Genomic DNA, 24,169 nt, shown 5'->3' on the forward strand with positions numbered 1-24,169 from the left:
AACCCCGGTCTGTTCTATACAATGTAGGGTGTATCCCAAATTGTTACATGAAAACCGATGTTCCAAGGGGAAATAATATTAATGCAAATTTAAGTTTTAGCTGATAACTTTACACTGCATGACAGTAGGAGTAAATCTATCCCTAGCTGGCATGTTCTGCGTTATAATAAAAAACATAAACTAATTAAGACATTTGTCTCATTGATTATAATTACTGTGGTGAGTACTGCACAAAGATAATGCAATATTTACGTGTTGCACATTTTGCTATCAATTGCTACTTTGCGGTTAAATAGAGATGGGAAAAGATATCGTTTACGAGTAGTTTACAGTTTTTATTTTTTTTATTGTATGTGTACGTTTAAGCTCAGAAACGCGTCCTTGCCGTTTTGACATTGGCAGTGCGAGTGACTGAGAGTGAGACAGCCCGGAAATCATTTGTTGCTGTTTTTATCTTCTTTGATTGTTGTCATGTCTGTTTCTAGTAATATTGACAGTGTCTTTATGACAAATATGTTTATTTTAATGTTGCAGATAACTCTTTGTATTAATATATATATATATTTTCTATTAATATCCATGTGCATTTCTGAACAATAACATTACGCCTATGAATATGATATTATTAACAGGTTATTCTTAAATATCTACATGCAAACGTAAAATAGCGGTGCTTATAGTATTATTATTCTTATAACAAAGCAAAGTTGCAAATATGCAAAGGTCGTCTTGTCTCATTAGAAATACAATATCCTACTGTTTCTTATGTACCAGAATTAAGGACCAAAAATCGTACACTGTTGCATTGTAATATGTTTGGTTGTTTTAGTATGTTCTTTGAAAGTAATTTTATGCCTTTTTTTTTTTGATACTCTAATACCACTCGCACCGTCGTTTGCCTACCGCTAGAAGTCGCTGCATTGAGCGCCTGGAGAAATTCTGAAATCTATAGTTGTTTAAAACGGTGTGTAACATTACCCTCTTACCGGTTCCCAAGTGTTCTGTTCCTCAGCTGAGCCCACGCACTGATCTAGTTTGCTCCCCAGCACTCTCCCGCCCCACGATGCTGAGAGACAGTGTGAAGTGCTGGAGCAACGGCCAGACCGACTCCTACAACAGTGACCAGGAAGAGGAGGAGGAGGAGGAGGAGATGGTCTTCGGAGAGAACGACGGGGACCTGGACGAGATGATGGACTTGAGTGGCCTGCCTACCTCCCTGTTCGCCTGCAGTGTTCACGAAGCAGTATTCGAAGATGAACATCATAGGGTGAGTGGCTCATCCGGTACAAGGCACTACAGTGGGGCGAGTCAGACAGTCCTGAGCCTGCTCGATTGAATCCTGGTCATGCCGAGTTGCTTGGCTTGGCTTGGCCTTTGTGCTCCCATGGACTGGGGAGGGAAAGTGTGATTCTAGGCCAGTGCTGTCAGCAACTTTAAATGAATAGCCTACCTGTAAATTGGCAGAGCATGCTATGACAACATTTTTCTGTGTGGTGCTTTGTCCTGTTGTTATCCTAGAGGGGGATGCCTCTAAGGTGTGTGAGAGCTGACACTGGGGGGCGGTCAAGGTCATGTTCAGTGCATGCACAAGTTTACATTATCAATATCATCAGTGGTTTTTTTTGTTGTTGTTGTTTTTGTTTGTGGTTTTAAACCTCCGCTGGTGCAAAAGCTTCTGGCCCCCTGCATTGAATGCAACCTGACCATGTAAAATGCTTTTATATTTCCACCAGTCCTTCCTGGAATTAAGTTGTGTTCCACTGCAGTGCAATTCTAACTTAAAGAGCAAGTATCTTTAAATGGCATTGTTTCTTTAATTTACATTCCCCTTACAATGTTTTGGTGTTTGCAAATATTATAAATGGTTCTGAGTTTTGATGCTCTTATACTAAGTTATTATCATCTTTCTCTAAATATTCCTTTACTGTCCTTCAGATGAGATTTAAAACCGAGGTCCACTGCAGCTGCAGTTGTGATGCAGTGTTCACCCCCTAGTCTCTGTAAGTTGCTTTGGATAAAAGTGTCTACTAAATGACAAAATAATAATAATAAATAATAATAATAATAATAATAATAATAATAATAATAACAATAATAATACCCAGCTCTTCGATTCACTGAGACCTTAGATTTACTCTCTTAAGCAAAATACAAAAAAATCAAGTTAAACAACCCCCCCCCCCCCCCCCCTGCAGAACAGTTTACACTACCAGAAATAAACATCCTATTCAATCAATTCATGCACATTCTGTATTTTCATTGAATAGCAATGTTAGGCTCTCTCCTCATGTGGGCTTTACAGGCCATTACTAGCTTACCGTAGCTGCTCATAATGCTTTCAATGTGTATCCATGCCCATTCTTTCATGTATTTGTCAGCATAAGAAACTGGCGCTAGTTTTACAGACCACGATTAGCACTGGTCTTGCACTACTTCATGTGTTTTTAGGTAAGGGAGTGTACTTCAAGAATGGTGTGTATCAGTGAAACCAGCTAAACACAAAGTAATTAGTTATTGTAAAACACCCTTTCTGTAAATTACTAAGCTTCTATACAGAACAAGCGTGAATGTTGTTCTGTTCTTGCACAACAAAATTGTTCAGTACCTGGAGCTTTTAAACTGCAGTAGCCTGCATTAGCGTGCATTAGCGTGCTTGCCTGTTGTCCAGCTTTATAAATAGAATGGCCTAGATTATGACAACTGCAGCAGCTATGTGAAGCTGTCGTATGCATTGCTGCATCTCTTCAGCTCAGAGTGAACTGTTTAAGTAAATGCTGCTCTCATACTATACACAAAGGTTCTGACGAGGATTTTATTAAATTAGCTTGTAGGATTTAGGGTTAAAACAACTACAATGTATTATATTACTATATTATACTATATTTAGGCCTGCTCAACATGCTTTTTATTTTTTATTTTATTTTGTTAAAGCCTTAAAGTGACATAATGTTAGCAGAGCAAGTGTAAAAAACAGCTTGAAAGTTCAAGAAAACTAATGGAAAATGTTGTTGAATCTGTATTTAAACACACCCTGTATAGAAAGACTGAAGTACCCGTGACAGGGCAGATGCCATGCACATGTAATTATACACATATTGTGTGTGATTTTGGCAGGGATGGGTTTGAAAATCCATCCCTGCAAGGTAAATCGATGTGCACTTCCACTCTGATTGGGCAGGCCACTACAAACCATGTGCATGTTTGAATGGAGCTGACCGAATTGGAAGGGAATGAAAACCTGTGCAGAATAAGGTCAGGTTCGATTGGACAATTGATTGGCAGAACACCCTGGCCTCATGTAATGTAAAAGCACAGCTTTGACTGATATAAGCTAGTTGAACTTATGGATCGGACAATAGCTGGTGTCTTTTCCAGCTCTGTACCAAGTCATCAAGTACCTACTAAGATGACTTTTGTTTTTATCAATCTCTTAATAGAAACAGTCCTGCGCTAGAAATAATCAGTTATTTTGTGACTCTTGTTTTGGTTGCCAGAGTAGTAGTCTGTTCAGTCCAGGGGAGGCTAGAATTGAGTGCTGCTCTGCTCTTGGCTGATGCCAGTAACTGCGGGCAGTGATTGTAGCATGACTTGGTCTGTCTGATTCTTCTTGTGCCAGTCTAGCCGACTATACATGAAGAAAGTACAGACTCTGCAACAGTGTACTTATTAGCTGCTGTTCACTTTGAAATAAATAAAACAATTAAATGTTTTTTTTGTGTGTGTACCTCTCCCCCTCCCCTCCCCTCCCCTCCCCCTTTTATGATCCTATGGTGTAAAGACTGACTGCCCCGATTGACTATTATCTTCAAAATCTAATGACTCGTCAGTAAATGCAGTCATGGTGACCTGCCTTTCAATGAAAGGTTGTTGAAGGCTGCATCTTGAGAACCAATCTGCATGGCTATCTCTTACAAGACGTTACTCCATACTGTATCATGGTGATGCAGACGACCCTGTTTTTTTCACAGTAACTTGCAGGCTGATTGCGGGAGCTGTTTCAGGGAGCCACCAGTCTAATGAAAGCATGCATGGGCTTGTATTCTAGTAATGTGTGCTGTTCTAGATGCTGTTGTTGTAGGTCATGCTGACCTATTTTTTCATGATCGTGAGACCTGTGTATGTTATTTTTATCCTTCGTGGCAGATACACATGTTGTCAACATTGTTTGTAAGGCAGAAAGATGCCTTCTACTTTACAGGAGAGTGCTCTCATTAGGGTATTACTGTATAACTTTATTATAACTTTGTAAAAGAGAGAAACAACAGAAATATCTATTTATAACATTTTAAATTTAGTATCTAGTGCATCTAACTAATAATGTGCATCATTACAATGTTCCTAACTTTGGGTACAGTACATTGTAATGGCCTAATTGGTTAACCCAGTTAAAGCAGTATAGTGGCATTTATGTAACAGAGCCACACATAGCACAGGGGATGAGTTTCTCTTTAGGGAAGCATGTTTGTTGCTGGGCTTGCGGAGATAGGTTTTGTATCCTCCTATCAGACAAACCTCGTTCTAAAAGGGAGCAAACGAAAGAACGGGCATACTGGATCTGAAAAAAAAAAAAAAAAAAAAAGACTTAAAACTGCATACTTACCTGATGTCCTGCAGTAAATCTTTTCAGATTTACAGGCTTGTCACGATGGGTTTACACCATACTGACAGTGTTATGGCGGGTGTTTTTTTTTGTTGCCGTTTAATCCCAGTATGTATTTGGCTACTTGCTGTGGCTGCAGCATAAAAATAAAACACATTCTAGAAAAAAAACAAAAAAAACAGCATCCTTAATTAGAAACAAACTGCATATGGATTTCTTGTTCAACACTGGCATTGATTGTAGGATTTTCCTAAAGGCATATCCTGACACTTTATACAATAGCACGTTTACCACCCTATATGCACCAGTTCAGACCTTTTTGTCAAACAGTTGGTTTTGTTGGTTCTCTTATAAAAGTTTACCACAGTACTGTTGCAGTTTTGCCACTCTTTCCCCCTGGTTATACAAGTACTACAGTATGCATTTACCATTGTTTTCCCTGGTTTACCATGTTTATGAATATGCTTTACCATACCGTTGCTATCCTTTACAATGCTTACCTATGCTTTACCATGCTTTTATTATGGTAAACATTTACAAGGGTTGTTCTATAATACCTGTATATATCATGGAGCTGTCTTGAGAGCTTTTGTTTGTCCATGGGCATTGGTAAACGGTTTTATCCTGTAACGTTGGCCCTGCAAAACTCCTTGCTTGACAGTCTACGATATATAAATAATTACAGAAGCCAGAAGTCAGATCTTTGCACGACATGCAGATGACTTGACTGTTCTGATTTAAAAGAGCTGTTTTATTTATTCAAAACAAGTTTCCAGTTTACTAAGCGCTTCCTCAACTGTTTGAAGTGAATCGTCTCTTTTTCCAAGCACTGTTTAATAAGACCCCTTGTATTCACAATGCTTTAGTTATCTTTCATCTGTGACATTCAGGAAACAGAATCGTGTGCCTGTACTCCAGCTTCATGAATATCAGGTTTGCTTGTATTCATCAAAAAAAAAATGTTCAGAGTTAAAGCAAATAGGATATGTTTTGTGGTGTTCGTGATTCTTGATGCTTTATTACACATGTACGCCTTGTGATCTGGTCGTTATGGTTTGTGTTCATGATTCTTGATGCTTCATTACACATGTACACCTTGTGATCTGGTCGTTATGTTTTGTGGTACATATTAATCATTACACAGCCCTTTGTAGTCCAATAGGCTCTTGGGAGCTGAATATATTAATCCTTACTTGCAAAAACATGTGAAGTGCTGAAGATGGAACAGAAGATGAAACACATTGCATTTTGACAGACCCCATGCTGGGCTGTGAGATTGCTGGGATGAGAAATTTCAGTGTGATAAAGTTTACAGGATATAACAACGTTCAAAAAATGTTTTATTGAATAATACAAAATATATTGTTTGAATGAATATATGTTTCATCGTTATATTTCATTTATGTTTTTGCCTGGAACTATTCAATGTAGATGTTTGACTCAAAATAGCATAATAATTCACCAGCCTTTTGGAGGAAAGTACTTCTTGTATGCTGACTTGGGTTCTTAATTAAAACACCGTGAAGCCTTTAATTGTGCAAGAGGTGGCAGAGGCTTTTAACGTTTCAATGTACCCATTGTGTCTGATCTCTTTTAAAAGCTATATTAAATTGCAGAGAGAAAGCAAGTTATCATATATGACACTGCACAGCTCTCCAACAGGGACCTGGGCGGGTAGTGTTTCATAGCAAATCAGAAAGACTTACTTGACTAGATCAATATCAACACATTTTTTCTAAATGGAGCGTAATTTATTACGGTATTTGGGCACTTGTCAAAAATACACACCGAATAGTCTGAATTTACTGCATAACCCAATATCCCCTCGTTAACAATCATTTTATCCTTCTAAGAAAGGAGGAGGCCCATCACATGACTCGTGGTAAATATTGTAGCCTGTACAGTGTGATGTGTAACGATCGCATCGCGCCTATAGTTTAACCCCCTTGTGATTTCCAGAACAGCAGTTAAAGCACAGACAAGGGACGCACCGAGAGTGCTGTGGATAGCAGTAACCACGCTGTTTGCCAATGCGCGGATTAAAACAGACGGATGGAGTTTATCATGGGAACCTGTCACGGAGTTCGGTGTACAGCAGTGCACTCTGTGATTCCCTTGTCCCGCTGAGTGTTTACCGTGATTGAGTTGTTTTTGTGATTCTTGATGCCAGCTGTGACCACGCAGATTTACACAAAGAGAACATACTGCTGTTGTTGCACAGTTAGACAGGCTCTTCTGTACACTCTGTACTATTAAAAGGAACTGCCCCCCGTGTCCGTGTATTGCTGTAATATATCAAAGCTGCATCTCCCTGTTCCTAGTAAGTGTCCCATACAGTGGTCCAGACAGCAGATCTGATAGGTGGCTAAAGTGCTTCGGATCATTAGGGTTGTACACAGAGAACAATCTCAAGATGGGTGGTGGGCCGTTTTGGAGAACAGACTGCTGCAGATTTCTACCCTAAAAGAAGTCCCAGGAGGGTGTGATCATGAAGGAAGGGTCCCACATTTTTCCTGAAGAGCATTATGCAGACTGAAACAATACTGTCCCAGCCACCCATCCACCCTTCTCCCAATTAGCAACGCTATGGCCAACCCCAGTATGCACTGTATATTAATATAATCTGTATTTAAGCATTAGGACTCTGAAAGAATTACTGTGTTACAGTTAACTACGAAGGTGAAGAAGGATGAGTTGTATTGCCATTAGAAACTGGTAAACCAGTGTCTTACTTTCCTTCCAGTTTGAATTATTTTTTTTTTCTTGATAGATGAAATGGTAGCCATATCAGTCCAGAGATGATGGACAAAGAGGAGAGGCGATGCCTTTTATTGGACTAACTAAACAATAGTTAATCAGAAGCTTTCAAGACATAAAAGGTCTCTTCTATGTTCACCTGAAGAAGAGACCTTTGAGTCCTTGAAAGCTTTTTTTTTGTAGATCAGCAATGTACTGTAATATTTATCTATTATATATATTTGAAATAACAAACATCCAGTGTTCATTCTGATTATAATCCTGGCTCTTGTTTGCTCTGTCAGATAAAATGAATGTGGATGCAGAACATAAATTACTGTTTATTTACTGTTCAAGGTAAATATGCCGGAGCCTGTACATGGAAGTAATCTGTTGGCTCCTCGGCTCGGCTGAGTTACTAAGCAACTCTGTAGTCTTTGCGATTCAGGCAAATCTAATTAACATTTTTTTAATTATACAGTACTATAAACAATTATTATTTTTTTCAGTGCATATCTTCGTTAAAACATTTGAAAATAAGGAGCCGTGTGAGACGAGATAAAGAACGTTTACATTTCTTGTTACAGTAATCACCCAGCGCTCTGCTTTATCTTAGAATGAGTTCACCGAATAACGGCCTGTTTTGAGGTTTAGCGTCAACAAAGAAAGCCTGTAAGATGGCTGATGTGTTGTTTCATCGATTTGCATTATTAAAGATCATTGGATGTTAGAAAAAATTGATAAAGATATTCTGTAGCTTAATTTTTGTGCATTCGCTAAAGGGCTGTTCATCTGTTCATTGCCTGGGTGAAGCTGTTCCTTTCCAAACAGATAATAAAAGCCATGTGTAATATTATCAGACAGGCTTATGAAACAGCATGGATTTCAGCTGGAGACAGAAAAACCCCCAATGTAGGCAATGTGCATACAAAGCTGTTGTACTTGTTTCTACAAATCTTCGGCAGTTGCAAATAGAGTCAGTGCATGTAAAGTTAATAACAATGCATTACTAAAATCCACATTAAGTGCTTAAGGGCTGCATCAGTACGCAAAATGACATTTTGAAAAGACATTTCCCCTCGAATGCAGAATACTGCTCCGAGGTATTTCCATGCATTTAAGTGCACAGAATGGCATGGTAGTCTCTCTTATCAGGAATCGATATACAGGGTTAGTCAAGCAACTTCAGATTCTAAAACAATTCTGTTGGTCTGATAGAGGAAAGAAGCCAGTTTAAAAAATGCATACTGTTTTACCTGCAAAGAAATTATGGTTTGCTTTGTATATGCATATCAAAATCTCCATTCCTTTAGATTTATTGTAGGAGCTCTGTAGTATCTAGCTAATTCAGACTGTTAAGATTAACACTCATTGTGTGTTCTGTGAATGAACCTACTCTGTATATTTTACAAACACTCTTTAAAATACAGAGCACTTAATTTTTCAATGTCTGCAATATTCCCATGCAAGCTCCAAAGCTACAGGCAGCAGCAGCAGCAGCAGCAGCAGCCTACAGCAGTACTGCGCATTAGCAAGCACATTGACGTCAGCGCTAGGTTTGAATGATCTCTGGCTGGTGCGTCTCTGTGCTGCTTTTGCATGTGCTCCACAGAACACTGAATCACAGAGTGAGTGCACTGCACTGTCGATGCAGAAAACAGAGGCAGGACTGAGCAGAATCACAGCCGCACATCAGATACCTTTGTGTTGGTTAGCAGCCTGAAAAGCACCAGTGAAAAAAAAAAAAAAAAAAAAGGGGGGGGGACACGCGTTTGCTGTCGACTTTCAGATCGACTTTTTATTTCTGGTTGCAAAAAGGAATGCCAGCTCTTAATATGAAACTGGAGCTGCTGACACTGATCGCCTGTGAGATTGATATGGAGGTGTTTACCTCAGACAACATGCAGGTACAGTATAGCACCGTTTTTTTTTCATCTTTTTTATGCTGTTTATTCTGTTTTCCAATTGAGGTCTGCCTTTTTGCTGCATATTAACACAATGTTGTAGTCTGGTATTCAGACTAATGGAATAGGCAAACGCATAGCGTAGGTAGGCTAAGGTATAGACAGGTCTTGTTGAAAATGCATAATGTATTTATTTTAATACACTACGTAGAACATGGAAATATACATATTTTTTACAAACATACCTTTTAATAGGAATTTATCTTTTTTTTCATTAAATGTGCAGAGTTGCATTTAAGCCTGTGCAGTATAAAAACATTAATCAAGATAGACTGTCCTGTCACCTGTGTTGCAGAAGCTCATCCAGGAGGGTTTATTTTCTTAAAACAGAAGTGGTAAGCTTTGGCAAATGAAAGTGCCTGTAGTTATTTTGATGCACTGCAGATGCCTGCCCCTGCAGCTTACTGCTGAAGCCCTTACCAGTGTTGCCTAGCTCTTGCTAAATTATCTGAGATACTGTTCCCACAAATTCACAGTCACCCTGTACTATATACTGCACGGTACTGTGTTAGCATTACCAAGGAAATAATTATCCACAGAAGACAAACCGCTCCTTCCAATGCATGGCATTGTAAGAGCTGCTGCAGGAAGTAAGGTAAACTGTGAAAATTAAGCTATGTGCTTTTGCAGTAATTTGATACAGTACAATACATGTAATAATGTGCTAATTTAGTCAATTAACAGAAGATATTGTATGCATATACCTGCAGACAATATACATGGGTTAAATGAGTTTTGATTTGCTGCATTCAAATGGTTTGGTGAGCTGAATTAATTCTAATTAGATGAAAAACAACATTTGATTAGTGTATGTTTTTCAGGAGCTTTAAAATGTTTTAGCAAGTAATGCATCTGCTCCCCCGAACCCCAACCCAAGTGCCTTTTGTTCTCTGTAAGTGCCGTTTTCATTCAAACTGAATTGCTATTTACACGATCTCTTTAGTGTTCAAACAGTAAGATCTTGGTAAAATTGCACCCATTTCAGGGGCTGGTGATGTCATTGTTTGACAGTGTCCAGTTGCGTATTCAGAGATGTCACAATAGCAGCGTTTGTATGTAGGGTAACCTGATTTGAAGGAGTGGCTGTTTGTTTTGTGCCAGAGAGGGGAGAATTCATCTTTTGGCATTGGTGGTGACTGGAAGATCATTACATTATGCACATCCAGTGATTAAACTGGCTTTTTACAGCTGAGGGTACGTCTCACGCACACGGTTTTGTGTGTACAGTGCATGTCGTTTTGTGCATACAGCATACTTACTGGCCAATAATAGCAGGGATTTAGCCAGCCAATAACCAAAGAACCAGTAAACATGAATGCATTTTTTTTCTCGACTGGTAAAGGAACAAAGGTGTATGACAGAGTCTTTAGACATCGGAGTCTTCTCATTGGGAATTGTGAAACACAAGTCTTGATTTAGCTAGGGATTTCTGATGGCTGTGTTCGGGCTCAAACCTATGTAATAAAGATTGAGGTAAGCAAAGGACATTTTAAGAAAAGGAAAATCTGCAGCATGTCAGAGAAGGTGAATAAAAAAAAACAGACGTTGTCGGATTCTGTTACGTTAAATACAAATGAGCAGTCGTTGAAATTGACAGACAGCTCCATTCTGTGTGCTCTGGCGTGTTAGTATTGGTGCAGTACACCCTTCGTGGATTCCTGCTTTTAATGCAAAATCGCAACCATTAGCCTTACACTGAAGAGGGCCACGCGAACCAAACCCTTGAGGCGGTGGGTCAGAGAATAATGGATCTCAGAAACTGCTCCAGATTCCTGCCTTGTGACAAATTGCACTTAGCTGGTAGCTGGTAGCCAAGGTCATCTGCCTCATGCTTTGTCTGAAAGGCTTCTTTGACCCTAATCAGTATTGATGTGAGTGAATTGGTTTGGCTGCTACTGTAACAAGCTTGTTCTTGGAGCTCTTATTTATTTTTATTTTTTTTCTGTGTCAGTAGATTTGTTCATGTGTACCAGTACCAAACACATTTCAGTGGTTCTGCTGGGCCTTGTGGTCTGATACGGATATTTCATTTCGGATTGGGTTTAGTTTATCTTGTGTAGTTTTAATTGGAGATGCTTTTTGAACCAGCTTTAAACTTACATTGAATGGAAGCTGTTGAACTAAAATGTTATTGATTGTGGTGCCTAGTCATTTGGTTTTAATAATGACATTTTAAACGCATAGTTTCAACCTGGCTGTGTCCTTCTTGGACTGATTGCTTCTTAATTATTTAGGATACATATTGTCCCAGTATAGTACAGGTACAGGCTGAAAGGTGAAACAGTGATTTAAGGATACTGTAGCTCTAGGTTTACATGTAAAAGCTGCTACTGTAGAAGTGAGGATGTTGTCTCTGGACAGATCAGCAGAGCCATGATCAGAGATATGGAACACAAGCTGTACAGCAGCATTGGAATGGTACTGTAGCAACTAGTGCACTTGCAGGTGTGGATTCATACCCTGCCGTGTGTCAAAATATACAATGGAGCTGCTGTTTCTGTACAGCAGAACCAGCGCAGTGCTATTGAAGAGCACTCGGTAATGGTGTCATAAGAAGGATGCTGTAATAAAAACCCAACGGTAGGGAAATGGCAAGAGGGGAAAAGTGCATCTGATTTTCTGTCTCATATTGATTACCATATAAATAGCACTGCAGTTTATTTTCATACATATTCCGTGCTGTATTATTGTCCTCTGTACAGTAGCAGCTTTCAAAAAAACCTGTTCCGGAGTCTATTTTTGAAGGTTCTTAAGGCTCCTATAGCCTATCCTACTGTGTGATTTCTATGGAAATAGGCGGAAAAGTGAATTCATTTACCACATGCTTACATAAGACACCAGGGTTATAAAATAACCTCTTAGTAACTGATTCTGTGTTTTCAGCTTGGTCCGCCCTGTAGCACAACTCAGGCTTGTGGAAACAATACCCACTCATGCTGATACCCAGTCTTGGTCAACGAGACCACGTGTTCCTCTGGAATAACAGGGGGTAGGTGTAAGCAATTGGAAAATAACTGCAGATTTGAACTTCAGCTGCCTATAATTTAGGTTAAATGTTATTTTCAAGTCTGCGTTTCTCAGGCAAATGGTGTTGGCGATTTATTGGGTGTTATGTACAGTATCTCCATTCCACATGTGTTATCTACAGTACACAGACACACACACACACGATTTTACAGACTCTGTACAGTAATTGCCACGGGTGTTGGCACAGTAGCTGTAAATTTATGCTGACGTGATGTGATTTAAAGTCGTGTTTTAGCAACCTTTTTCAGTGATCCAAATTTAGGTCCTGCTCTTAATGAAGACGCAAACTAAATTGGACATTTTATTATCGCATAACCATATTTGTTCTGAGCTCTGTTTATATTACCACAGAGCTGACCTAAGCCCATTGTGTAATAGGGTCATGCGTTGGTGTAATGGAAATGACTGTATAATTAGAACCCATTGTTATTTAAGCTATAATAAAAGGTTGCTATTTGTTCAGCATGCAGCCTAATCGTGTGGTCCAGTTTGGTAGTAGTAGTTGGCACCCAAGTAGTTTACCGTAATAGTCTTATGCAACATGTTAGCTTTGCCTTCTATCTATGCACTGCCTACTGGTTATTGTTGACTTCCCTGTTTGTTTAGGGCTTCTCAAACTCGGTCCTGGGGACCCCCTGAGTCGGCTGGTTTTCATTTCCAACCGAGCTCTCAATTACTTAACCAGACCCTTAATTGAACTGATAATTTGCTTAATTAGACATTTTTTTACTTGTTTTCAGCTCTTAAAGAGTTGCATATGTAACGTTTGATAAGTAACTTGAACTGCAACTGGAAACAAGTAAAAAAAGGTCTAATTAAGCAAATTATCAGTTCATTTAAGGGTCTAGTTAAGTAATTAAGAGCTCGGTTGGAACGAAAACCATCCGACTCAGGGGGTCTCTAAGACTGAGTTTGAGAAGCTCCAGTTTACATGACCTACTGTAAACTGTAGGCACACAGACTGCCTCCCTCCTTGACGTTCTGTGAACTAAACACCTTCCTGAACTATCCTTCATCAGGGGTTATGAATTCCATATGCAAGCTGAGTCTTTAGAAACAAAACAAAGCTAACATTTTCAACAGGGCCTGGTGGTGTAACAACCTTCTACAATGTGCAAAGTGGCATGACGCACTGCTCCTTTAAGATTACATCGAGACAGTTCACTATTTCATCTGGACTCCTAGGTGCTCGTTCTACAGGTTCCCCAGAGTCAGCGAAATGTAATTTTTATTTGATCTTACAAATAACGATCTTCATCAAGGACAAGTGCTGCGGGCTGATTCCTAATTAAAACCCTTTTCAGTTGTGCCGTGGTGGTAAATGAGTTTGAGGATGAGCGGTGTGCTGTAAGGGAGCAGTATTACAGGGTAATTAATATGAGCGCATGCTTGAAAGCGCTAACGAGTGGCACATACAGTACGTGTGCAGATTCTCTTAGCTAAATAACAATAAGAATCATACACATTATTATTTCCCTTTTAAATTACCCAGACCAAGGCCTTTGTTGTGAGTTGTAAGCTGTCGTATATTAAGTAAATTATATATATTTATATAATTTTTTCTTTTTCTTTTTTTTTTTATATATAACTATTTTACCTGTATTTGTTTGCTGCATGACCTTACTCTTGGGAGAATTTAAAGAACGGCGAGGTTGCTTATTTTAGTCCCCAGCATTCTATCAGGATTCTAATTCAGAATACCTTGTGATGTAATGATCTAAACCGTGACAGATCAAAATGCCACCACTCTTAAACTGCGTTATTTTTGCTGTAGTAATTAAAAAGGTGATCAATATTTCACCCCAAGAAGAAAACAAGGTTTTCAGTTCCCCCAACAGCAGTTCTCCGCTTATGAAGACAGTAAACTCAACAAAAGAAAAATACCCAGAATAAATAAACTTTCCAAAAAGGACCTTGATCTGGCGACATGGTAAATATGATTGATTTAATCATTTTAAATGAGCCATGCTATAACGCAGGTACAGTTCAGTACTTTCACCTGAAGTGAAACACAGGTTTGGCTTTTATGTCAATTCCTTTATAAATAATGCATTGCAAAATGGTATTATATGACTTTATTTTAACCTTATAAATAAGTAAGCAATAATTCATGAGAAGGAGAATCGGTGTGCCAGGTGCTTTGGGAGGTAGAGGGGCAGTCAAGTTTGTTATTGCATCTGTAAAACAGCTTATTTGTCTGATTTACAGGGATTTTCCTGATTGAATGAAATAAGGTCCAGATCACTCTTATACGTTAACCGTATTATATGGGATTGGACAGGACATTCCAAAGCACTTTTATAGGCAGGAATGCTGACAACTAGCAGGTTGTGACAAGGCATGGAGTAAAGCGTGCATTTTATAAGCACAGAGATGTAGGGCAGCTTGCAACCATATCAATAGGGATTACGTAAGATCAAACCCTTCCGCTCTGAATTCAGTGCTTCCCCCATGGTGTTCATGTATTTTTGTAACAGAGGCAGGTCCACTCTGGGGCTTTGCTTGCCTGGCATATGGCGCAGTCCCTGTTTTATTGCTGCCCTTTCTGCCGTATTTCTCATGTTGGAAATGTTTGAAGGGCTCTATCAAACCTGTCCCCCTAATTTTTGTTTTCCTTCCTTCATCCTTCGGAGTTATTTCTAATCTTGTTCTATTTCAATTTTTTTTTGCAGCAGCAGATTTCATTTTCTGTAATAAATCAAATCGCCTGATGAACTTAATCTATCTTTTACATAATGCGGGGGTTACTGATAGTACAGGACCAGAATAGAAAGCATTATAGTGGCATTGTCTAAGTGACAGAGCACATCATCTCACGACAGGCATGAGTCACATTACTTTCTAGTAAGAAGCATTTGACTTATTATTCAGCAGACGCTTTTATTCTAAGTGACTTGCGGAGACAAGGAGGTGAACTGTGCATCACAACTGCTGGTGCAGTGACACTTACAATAGGACCTCGGTTTTACGTCTCATCTGAAGGACGGAGCACAAGGAGGTTAAGTGACTCAGTGTCGAGTCAGTGGCTGAGCCAGGATTGAACCAGGAACCTCCTGGTAACAAGCCCCTTCCTTTAACCAGTGGCCCACCAAGCCTAACATGCAGAACATACTTCTTAGAAGGACTACAGTGTCAGAACAGAAGAGCAGATCAGCTTTATATAAGTTTGTGGCTTATCTTTATTTACGTACTTTCCATATTTGTTATTGTGCTGGTATTTAAATTTTACGTTATCGGTACTTGTATTGCAAAGTCCCACTGTATAAGTGCCAATACTCACTCTAATGCCCAGTAATATTCCATTCTCTGATATAAATGCATGCTGTGTACTGACTCTTACTCAATCACTGTATTGCAATTAATAATGTTTTTTTTTTGTGGTACATTATTAGTGTTACTGTTTTCTAATGCAGGCATTGTGTATCCTGAGTGTCTTGTTGTACAGCAAGCCGTTAGCCAATCTCTACACAAGTTTCCCAACATTGGTTTTGCTCACAATGTGTTCTTTGAGCTTAAATTCTCTAAAATCTGAGTGTTTTTATCCCTAATAGTTCTAATACAATATATTTTGGCTAAATAGTTACCTTTTCATTTTTATGTATCTAAAAAACATTTAATTTTTTTTTTACCTGTAGTAAAAGGCAGCGTTAAGGATTTCGTTTTCAATGGTAACTCTCAAGTCCCAGTAGTCATAGGACTCACAAACACAACCAGTTTCCACTCATTAAGACACATTAGCTGTTTGTTTACCATACGCTGGGTTATTCCTAGTACTGTATATTCCAAAGGGATGCCCCGTGAAGGAATATCTGTGCAAACTGTTTTTAAAATGAACTTAACATTTATCAATGTACTGTCCCTGTTATGATCCCTGCACAAACATGCACTAAAGCTTTCCGCTTCAGCTAAATGTTTCCAATTGGGCGCCATTAACCAAAAGTATGGTGACTGCTGTGCACGGTACACAATCGTACGTGGATATGCGCCCCTCGGCTCTACCATCTTATCCTGCTTATCCTGTGTTATTGATTTGAATGTTTTACCCATCCCTACAATAAAAACTAAACCAGTGAAGTAGTTCTAAAAAGGGAAGCAATATGTTTCATGATCGTTGACAGAGATGAGAATAATTGGGTGTGGCACGGGAGGGGCTTACTATAGTCTCTCTCCGTGCTGTTTCTGGACAGCTTACAGTAAAGTGAAGTGCCGCTCCAACTTGGTGTATTCCTCTTAATTGCATACCCTTTTACTGTATACAATTTTGAAACCTATTTCATGTGAAAATGCACAAAATGCATAACCCTGTTAGACAGTGGGCTGTACGATCATCATTTACCTACAGTTCTGTGCTTGTTTGCAGTAGATGTGATTATAAAGCATTTCCAACAATATAGGGACAAATCCATTCTCTGTATAATTCATTCTGCATCCTGAATTGTCATCTTTGCCCAGTCTGATCCCAGGAGTTTCCCTTTACCTTTTTAAGATGTTTACAGTCATGCGGGGTTCTGAGTTCTTTTTCTCGAATACTGAATCCACCTGGCATTATCTAATCCTATAGAATCCTATTTGCCAGTTCCTTTTAGAGTAGCGTAATCTGGAATCAAGCAGACAAAGGAGCTGCCAGCTAGGATTCTGCAGGCTCGTGTAATGCCAGGGGGATTCGGATCCAGAAAAAATGTGATTATTTAATTATTTGAGCAACAGATTGTTTTCTCCTTGTTTAGTATTTGTATCCTTTTCTGTTTCAGTCATCACATCCTGTTGACTTATAAGTTTACCGCACCGTTAGCCTCAGTCAGTTTACCAATCAGAATCATGTAACCGTTAGATACCAGATACAATAACTGGTCTTTGTCTGCTGTTGTCCCTTACCATGAGGCTAGATTCCTAGGGATTAAATACACATTTCCATTCCCATCCTACATGAAACCACTCTCCATGAATAAGTATTCTCATGACTTTGTTTTCCTTTCCTGTAATGGGACATTGTCTCTTTTCAAAATCCTTCGTTAATCTCATCAGTGCCTGAGAGAAGCGAATCAGTGGAAAAAATTCCCCCTGCTGATTCACAGAGGGAAACGCCCACATGGGTTTCTCATGAGGATTATAATACTGTAAATAATCAAAACCATAGGCCAGTAAACCAAATGTTTACTCCTTCCAAAGGAGGGCCTGTCAGCCAATCTTAGCCTGGCAGTTTAAGCTGTTCCAGGCTTTCCAATCTGCTTAAACAGACACCTGAATTTCTCTACGCTTGGTCTAACTAGCTTTGGTGTAGGGTAAAACCTTTGAATCGCTCTTAAGGCTGTGCAAAGTCTTCAGCTGGGCAAACATAGCAAAGCAGGCTGTATGCTTTTGTGATGAATGAAAAACAGGAATTGTACGGTTTAGGGTCATCCTGTGATTCCTTGTGTGGAACTGAATGTGTCATTATTAGTCATTACAAAGCACCACAAAATAGATTCTCTGATGTCTGTTTTTTATACAAAACCAAAATATTTGTACAGCCGTCGTGTCCAGCATTTCTTAAATTAATTTGTTTTTCAGTTTTCTAAAAGTAGCACTGTGTTTCAGACCTTATTACATATATTTCCTTCCTGCCACTGCACATTAGCTTTGCCATCATCTACATACAGTAAGGGTCCCACTTATACCTGTAACAATTCCATTGGAATTACAGACTGAGAACCATTCTATTAGTGACATAACTACAATTGCAGTGCTACTGCAGGATACAAAGCTCGGGGGAGTGGTCAACGGGTCCAAGGAGATTTTAGACGACTTGCAGAACTGGGCTGAAAGAGAGTGCATGAAATGCATTAGTATTAAATGTAAAGTGTTACATGGCGGTCACAGCAATTAAAAGACTAACAGGTGCTTGGTTATAAGAGTCAAAAGTGTAGAAAGCATAGGGGTGGCGAGGTTGTATAATGCACTGCTGGGAATGCTACTGTGTGCAGTTATTGGCTCTGGAATTACAAAGAGGACATTGTGGCTTTGGAGAGGGTCCAGCGGATTGCAATCAGACTAATCCCCTGGGGGGGAAAAACGGTATGAATAATGAAGAGTGAGCAAACTGAATCTGTTTAGCTTGGAAAAGAAAGGTTTAAAAAAGACTGGATGGATGTTTCCTAAAATAAATGAGTAAAGTCAACCCAGGTCAGTGCTTTTAAGTGCATAATAAAGAACAGGATCAGAGGACACTGAGTATCAGCAGAGTTCAAACAGTGGATAGGAGACAGTGTTTTACACAGTGGTGACTGTATCTACTAGGAACCAGACAGGTAATGATGGCCCGAATGATTTGTTAAGTTTTTTTGTTTGTTTGTTTTTTTCTTTTTATGTTCTATTCTAATAAGCGATAAAAACGTTTATAAATTATTCAAAAAGGTCACTTCCTGGCGTTTTGTATGTTACAAACAAAAGTACATGTGACACCTGGGTGTAGATTCACCACAGTGAAGAGAATTAAAATAGAGATTGGCATGCCCCACATAACTTCTTTATAAAGTCTAGAAAGGTAGCAATTGAAGGTAGGATGTTTCTTCGCTAGGTCAGAGCAGGGCTTATCTGTTTCGGTAACATTATCCTTCGCTCAGGAAGACACAGTTAAGGAAGATGGCATAAATAAGTAAACATCTGCTATTGTATTAAGTTACTAAATGTAAAAAAAAAAAAAAAATGGAAAAATGTAGTTGTGCCAGTAGCTGCATGGCTGCCTTCGCTGGGTCACTTTATGGATTCACCCCCAAACTGTTGTAAGCTTTTAACTAACCTTAGAAATACAAATACGTGCAAGTCAAATATAAATGCTCTTTACAGTAAAGGTTTTCAAACTTGGGCTGCTCCTCTCTAAACAATCCCAGCGTGAGAATAGTGGAATTAGTTTATAAACTGTTCTGTCGTGAAACAAAATTTAATAAGAGCATTTTTATTTCCACCAGCAGCATGTAACTAATTCAACCTAAACCTGACAGAAAGCATTCTGAAATGATTGTGTCATTTATTTTTCAGAAGTACTGTTCTTGCTCCCCTAGATAGCTTGTATATTGTGCTGTGCATGATAGAGCATTAAAAAAAAAAAAAAAGTTATTGCAAAATGTATCAGACAATAATTTTGCATAATTGTTTTTTTGTTTTTAAATGACTTTGGTCTGTTTTGAAAGATTGCAGCCAGACTTATAATATTGCCATCTTGTTTAAATTGGATTCAGTCTAGTTGTACTCCTGTGCATGCTTCAGAAGAGTGAGGTTAGAGACTTGATTAGGCAATGCGTCAGAAAACATACCACACACACAGACGCACATTTTACAAAATGCCACTTCTGACAGCAATCCGTGACGAGTTTCTACAGCTAAAACTTTTTAACCCTTTAGCTGTCACTTTTTAATTTTTTTTTATTTCCTAGTTTCAGAGCCCATAAACTACGGAGAATTTCACCCTCATCAGTGAATCCCTTCAGTGTCACGTTTGCTCACATCGCTTATAGCACCTCACTGTCTGTATCAGTGTTTTCATCTGATTCTGACAAGTCTTCATCACTAGCAGCCCTGGGGTCAATGTAATCTTTTTCAGCACCTTTTGCACCATATTTTTATTTGTATTTTTATTGCGTTTTAAGATACTGTTGCAAAAAAGCAAAGCATAAAGTATGACAGAATTGTAGGGAAGGTGCTGTGTGAATTGAAAGCTGTGCGTCTCTGGGAAGTGAGCTTATATTGCTGGAACTGTAATAATCCATTCCTTCTAGCTCTCTGCGGGGATTTCACATGCAGAGTGCTTTAAAATTCTGCTGTGCTGTAGCTATAGAGCCAGCAGTGGTTAAACTCCAAACCATTGCTCTTTTCTCCCAGGAATACGAAAGCGAGAAAATCCAAGTGTCACTGGAGGTTTCGGAAAAGTAATTTGCAAAAAATGTGCAAAGAACCATAAAATCGAGGACATTGCAATAAGCCAGTTAGGGCTAGCTAGCATTTGGATTACAAAACTGCCTCTTAGTATAGATTTCTTTTTCTAAATAAACAATTCTAGTGGTTCCTTTTGTCAATCGTAGTAAGTAAAACACCTGCAGGCCTGTATGTCTGGAACACTTGGCATTTGCATTACAACATGCTTTTTTTTTGTTTTCCAAAAAAATATTTGCATTATCAGTAATGAGGAAACTAAAAGATAGGAGTTGTACAATTGGGTTATTTGCATCTTTGTGGTTTTTATACCTTGTGGCAGTTTTGAAACACTAGCATTGGTTTTTCTTTTCGAAAACATACTTGTCCTTTTGGGTCAATCGCACACAGTCTTACGACATCAGTGTGGTTTTAAAATGTGCCTAATACAACTTAACTCTAGTAAATACACAGGTGATTGCACACTGCACATCCTCCCCACTCCACAACATGCTGTTGTATCTCAAGATACACACCAGCAGCTGTACAGTACAGGTCAAGCCACAATTACAGCATGAAACAATTCTGTGCAGCAGTCACTCGACCACATGATTCCTTCTGATGTAAAAGCGACACCCAGTTCTGGACACTTCTATGTGCAATGCCTAGAAGCTTGCAGTGTGATTGTACTTAACTCCCGGCAACCCACATGAGACTTCCTCATGTTAAACCTACATATCACATTAAGAACAGTTAAACAATTAAACCAATGCCCTAATTCCTAAAATGATGCTATATATATATATATGCTGGGATCTATACAGCTGCATATACATTTTCATAATTTCATTTCATGCAAGTTTGTATAGGGCTTCATAATGGTGGGACAACTAAACAGACGCAGTTACAGATTTCTATAAGAAACCATTTCCCCAAAACAGCATCACTTTTTTTATTTTTTTATTTTTTACTGCAGTTCTGTTGTCCTTCTCCAAAGATACTTGGTGCTGAAAGGAAATTCAAAACAGGATAAAAAGAGAGAATGGAAAATAAATCATTCAGAAGCCAGTTCTACTGTGAGATGCCCACCAGGAGCCGCGTAATGTTTTGCGTTCGAAAGATGCTTTCCTGTTTTGAACAGATGCATTCCTGTTTTGAAAAGATGCATTCTTGTTTTGACACTTGGCCATTTGGTGATCGGTCTTGGGATCCCTCCTGGTGTCATGTTATTCTGAATGGGATCCATGGCCTTTTAATAATTTAGGTTTGCTGTTTTGTTTTTCAGCTGCATATATTTTGTTTCCAAAGTATGGGGCTTCATTTTCTTAATTGCAGGCTCTCCCGGAATGAAATGGCTAATGAACTACACTAATCCGTTATCTTAGGTATTTTAGATTTACTAGCTTTGTTTCTTTGTTTCTTTTTTGTTAATAAAAACTGATTTTGTCATCCATTGACTGGCAGACTTTTTTCTGGGCACTATTATGTTAAAAACAGCATTCTGGTCTTTTATTGAGGAACATTTCCACTTCAGGATTTGTTATTAAAAAAAAAAGTATTTTACGCGTTATCAGCATTAAAGTCCAGGACCTCAATTGACGAACCTGCAAAAACGAGACCATGCCAGACTCTATCATTTTGTTCCATGTAAATTGAACTGCATTAGTCACTTCTAAACTGGCCTGCTTCTCTAACTCCCCGCTGGCTGCAGCCTCTCTGTGCTGTTCAGCGTACAGCAGGTGCTTTAATTGTTGGCAGTAGAAACTCAGGTTACCTCATTCCACGTTCAGAAATCTTCCTTGACCTGCCCATTAAACAGAGCAATGTCATACTGCTGACAAGCAAAACAAAGTGTGTGTTATCAACAGAACAACAGCAGCACTGTGTGGGAAGAGCATGCAATCTGGGCTCACAAGCCGAGCTAGTGAAGTTGCAAGCAGGTTGCGGAAGTAGCCTTTAGGGGATTAAAAATGGACTGCATTCTGATAAAGTGCTGTTTGCAGATGGCAATAGGAGACTCAAACAAACCCCATGGAGTTTTATTTAGGGTAATATTAATGGAGGATGGTTAAGGGAGACTATATATATATATATATATATATATATATATATATATATATTATATATATATATATATATATATATACAATTCTAGGATGTATGTATGTATGTGTTTAGGTGTACCATGCAGTACTGTAGGAAGGTGACCTTTGAGATTGCTGTTGATAATCAAGTTGTTTGTTACGGCTTGACATAAATCAATAGTTTTGGAAACCACGTACATTCTTAAAAGCCATCTATAACAATTGATACAAACTCCAAATCCATCTCTTGTCAGTGGACAGATTGGGTTCGCGCCATGCATGCTGATTTAGCACTCATTTTTGGTTTAGAAAAATGCGTACATTTTTTTTTTTTTCTATGAATGTAATACCTCGGTAAGGGCTCTGCTAAGAAATTAATAATAATCATGCTTACCCTGTGTACTGTATAATGCACATGACGGCTCAGCCTTTAGTTACAGACCTTGTATAGACTGCTATATACCATATAGAATAGTTTTACATAATGCACAACCTTTATATAACACGCATACATGCTGCATATGTTTGTAAAAGGATTAGAATTACGATGGATGATGCTCCCACTGTATTTGACTGAAATATATTTTCTGTTACAGTATTACAGCTGTTCAGAATGTTACGAGTATTGATATAAAATTAGGGGTATTTGCCTCCTGCCAAATTCAGGCTTCAGATAATCAGATTTGAGTGCTTCTGATTTAGGTTATTTTTTTGTTTTATTTATTTTTTTGTCCAGGAAAGATTTGAGGCCCTGTTCAGGATTTACGACGAGCGGGCCACGTTCCAGTTGTTTAAAAGCTTCTGCAGAGTGCGGATAAACTTCAGCAACCCCGAGGCTGCAGCAAGAGCAAGAATAGAACTTCACGAATCAGAGTTCAACGGGAGCCAATTAAAACTCTACTTTGCACAGGTACAGTCGCTGCTGTCCATGCGATGCTTTTGTTGTCTGTACAAAAAGAAATACAAATGGAAAATGAATTCAAATGAGGTATTGAGCTCAGCTGTAGCTCACAGAATGCTGTACGTATAGAAACGAATGCTTTTTCAAAAAAGCCTGGTCTAGCTACCCACATGCTGTATACAGTGTTAGTGTACAGGAAACGGTAGGTGTAGGTTAGTTTCCATTTCATCCATTATATGGCTGGTCATACAGTATTCGGCATTGTACAGTACAGTAACCCAGTACCCCTGGATTCCTTATTTAGGTACAGAATGTCAGTGAAGACACAGACAAATCGTACCTGGCACCACCTCAGCCCGTCAAACAGTTTCTCATCTCTCCCCCTGGTTCCCCTCCTGTGGGCTGGAGCCAAAGCGAAGAATTAACACCAGTCATCAACTACGACTTGCTGTGTGCTGTCGCCAAACTGGGCCCAGGTGGGTACAGTCCCTGTGTTTTAACCCTGAGCAACACTCAGACCTCCCATTAAAGTATGTGGGTGCTGAAGGGCATGGACTATGTGACTGCCCGCCCGGGAGGTAAAAAAAAAAAAAAAAAAAAAAAGTGCTTTTAAAAATAATAAACAAATAAATGCTACTGCTGTCTGCAGTTTCGGTTTAACCTTTTGGAAATACCAGGCATCAAAGAGACTAATGAGACTCGATCTCTGCAGTGTGCAAAGTAAAACTCCATTGATCTGGCTGAATAAAATGAATAAATACATGCGCAGAGCGGTGTCTTAACAGTGTTCAATTGCAGCACGTCGCCTTTTTGGTGCATTATAGCTTTTGAAACATCTCAAAATGAAAACTGTGTGCAGTGTAACGTCTTGTATTGGTGCTATTTTAGAATATTGACTTGTGGGAGAGCATCTCCTTAAACTGCCAAGAGCACTGGTGCAGCCACCAAAAACACATACCAAACTCAAATT

At 38.9% G+C, this 24,169-nt stretch overlaps 1 protein-coding gene across 4 annotated transcripts in view; it reads left to right on the plus strand.

The window, feature by feature from the left end:
- The first annotated feature begins 30 nt into the window (after positions 1–30).
- Positions 31–24,169, plus strand: part of rcan3 (regulator of calcineurin 3) — a 29,397-nt gene continuing 5,258 nt past the window's right edge. Inside the window, exons 1-4 of one of the 4 annotated variants that reach the window (XM_041234146.1) lie at positions 31–219; positions 1,013–1,267; positions 23,035–23,208; positions 23,504–23,675. In XM_041234146.1, coding sequence (XP_041090080.1) covers positions 1,064–1,267; positions 23,035–23,208; positions 23,504–23,675 — 550 coding nt within the window. In that variant the 5' untranslated portion in view covers positions 31–219; positions 1,013–1,063. Of the gene's footprint in view, positions 220–768; positions 1,268–8,909; positions 9,244–23,034; positions 23,209–23,503; positions 23,676–24,169 lie in introns of those variants that run through there. The other 3 variants (XM_041234148.1, XM_041234147.1, XM_041234149.1) reach the window with 3 other exon arrangements.

This window comes from Polyodon spathula, chromosome 32 (genome assembly GCF_017654505.1).
Source record: "Polyodon spathula isolate WHYD16114869_AA chromosome 32, ASM1765450v1, whole genome shotgun sequence".
Lineage (NCBI taxonomy): Eukaryota > Metazoa > Chordata > Actinopteri > Acipenseriformes > Polyodontidae > Polyodon > Polyodon spathula.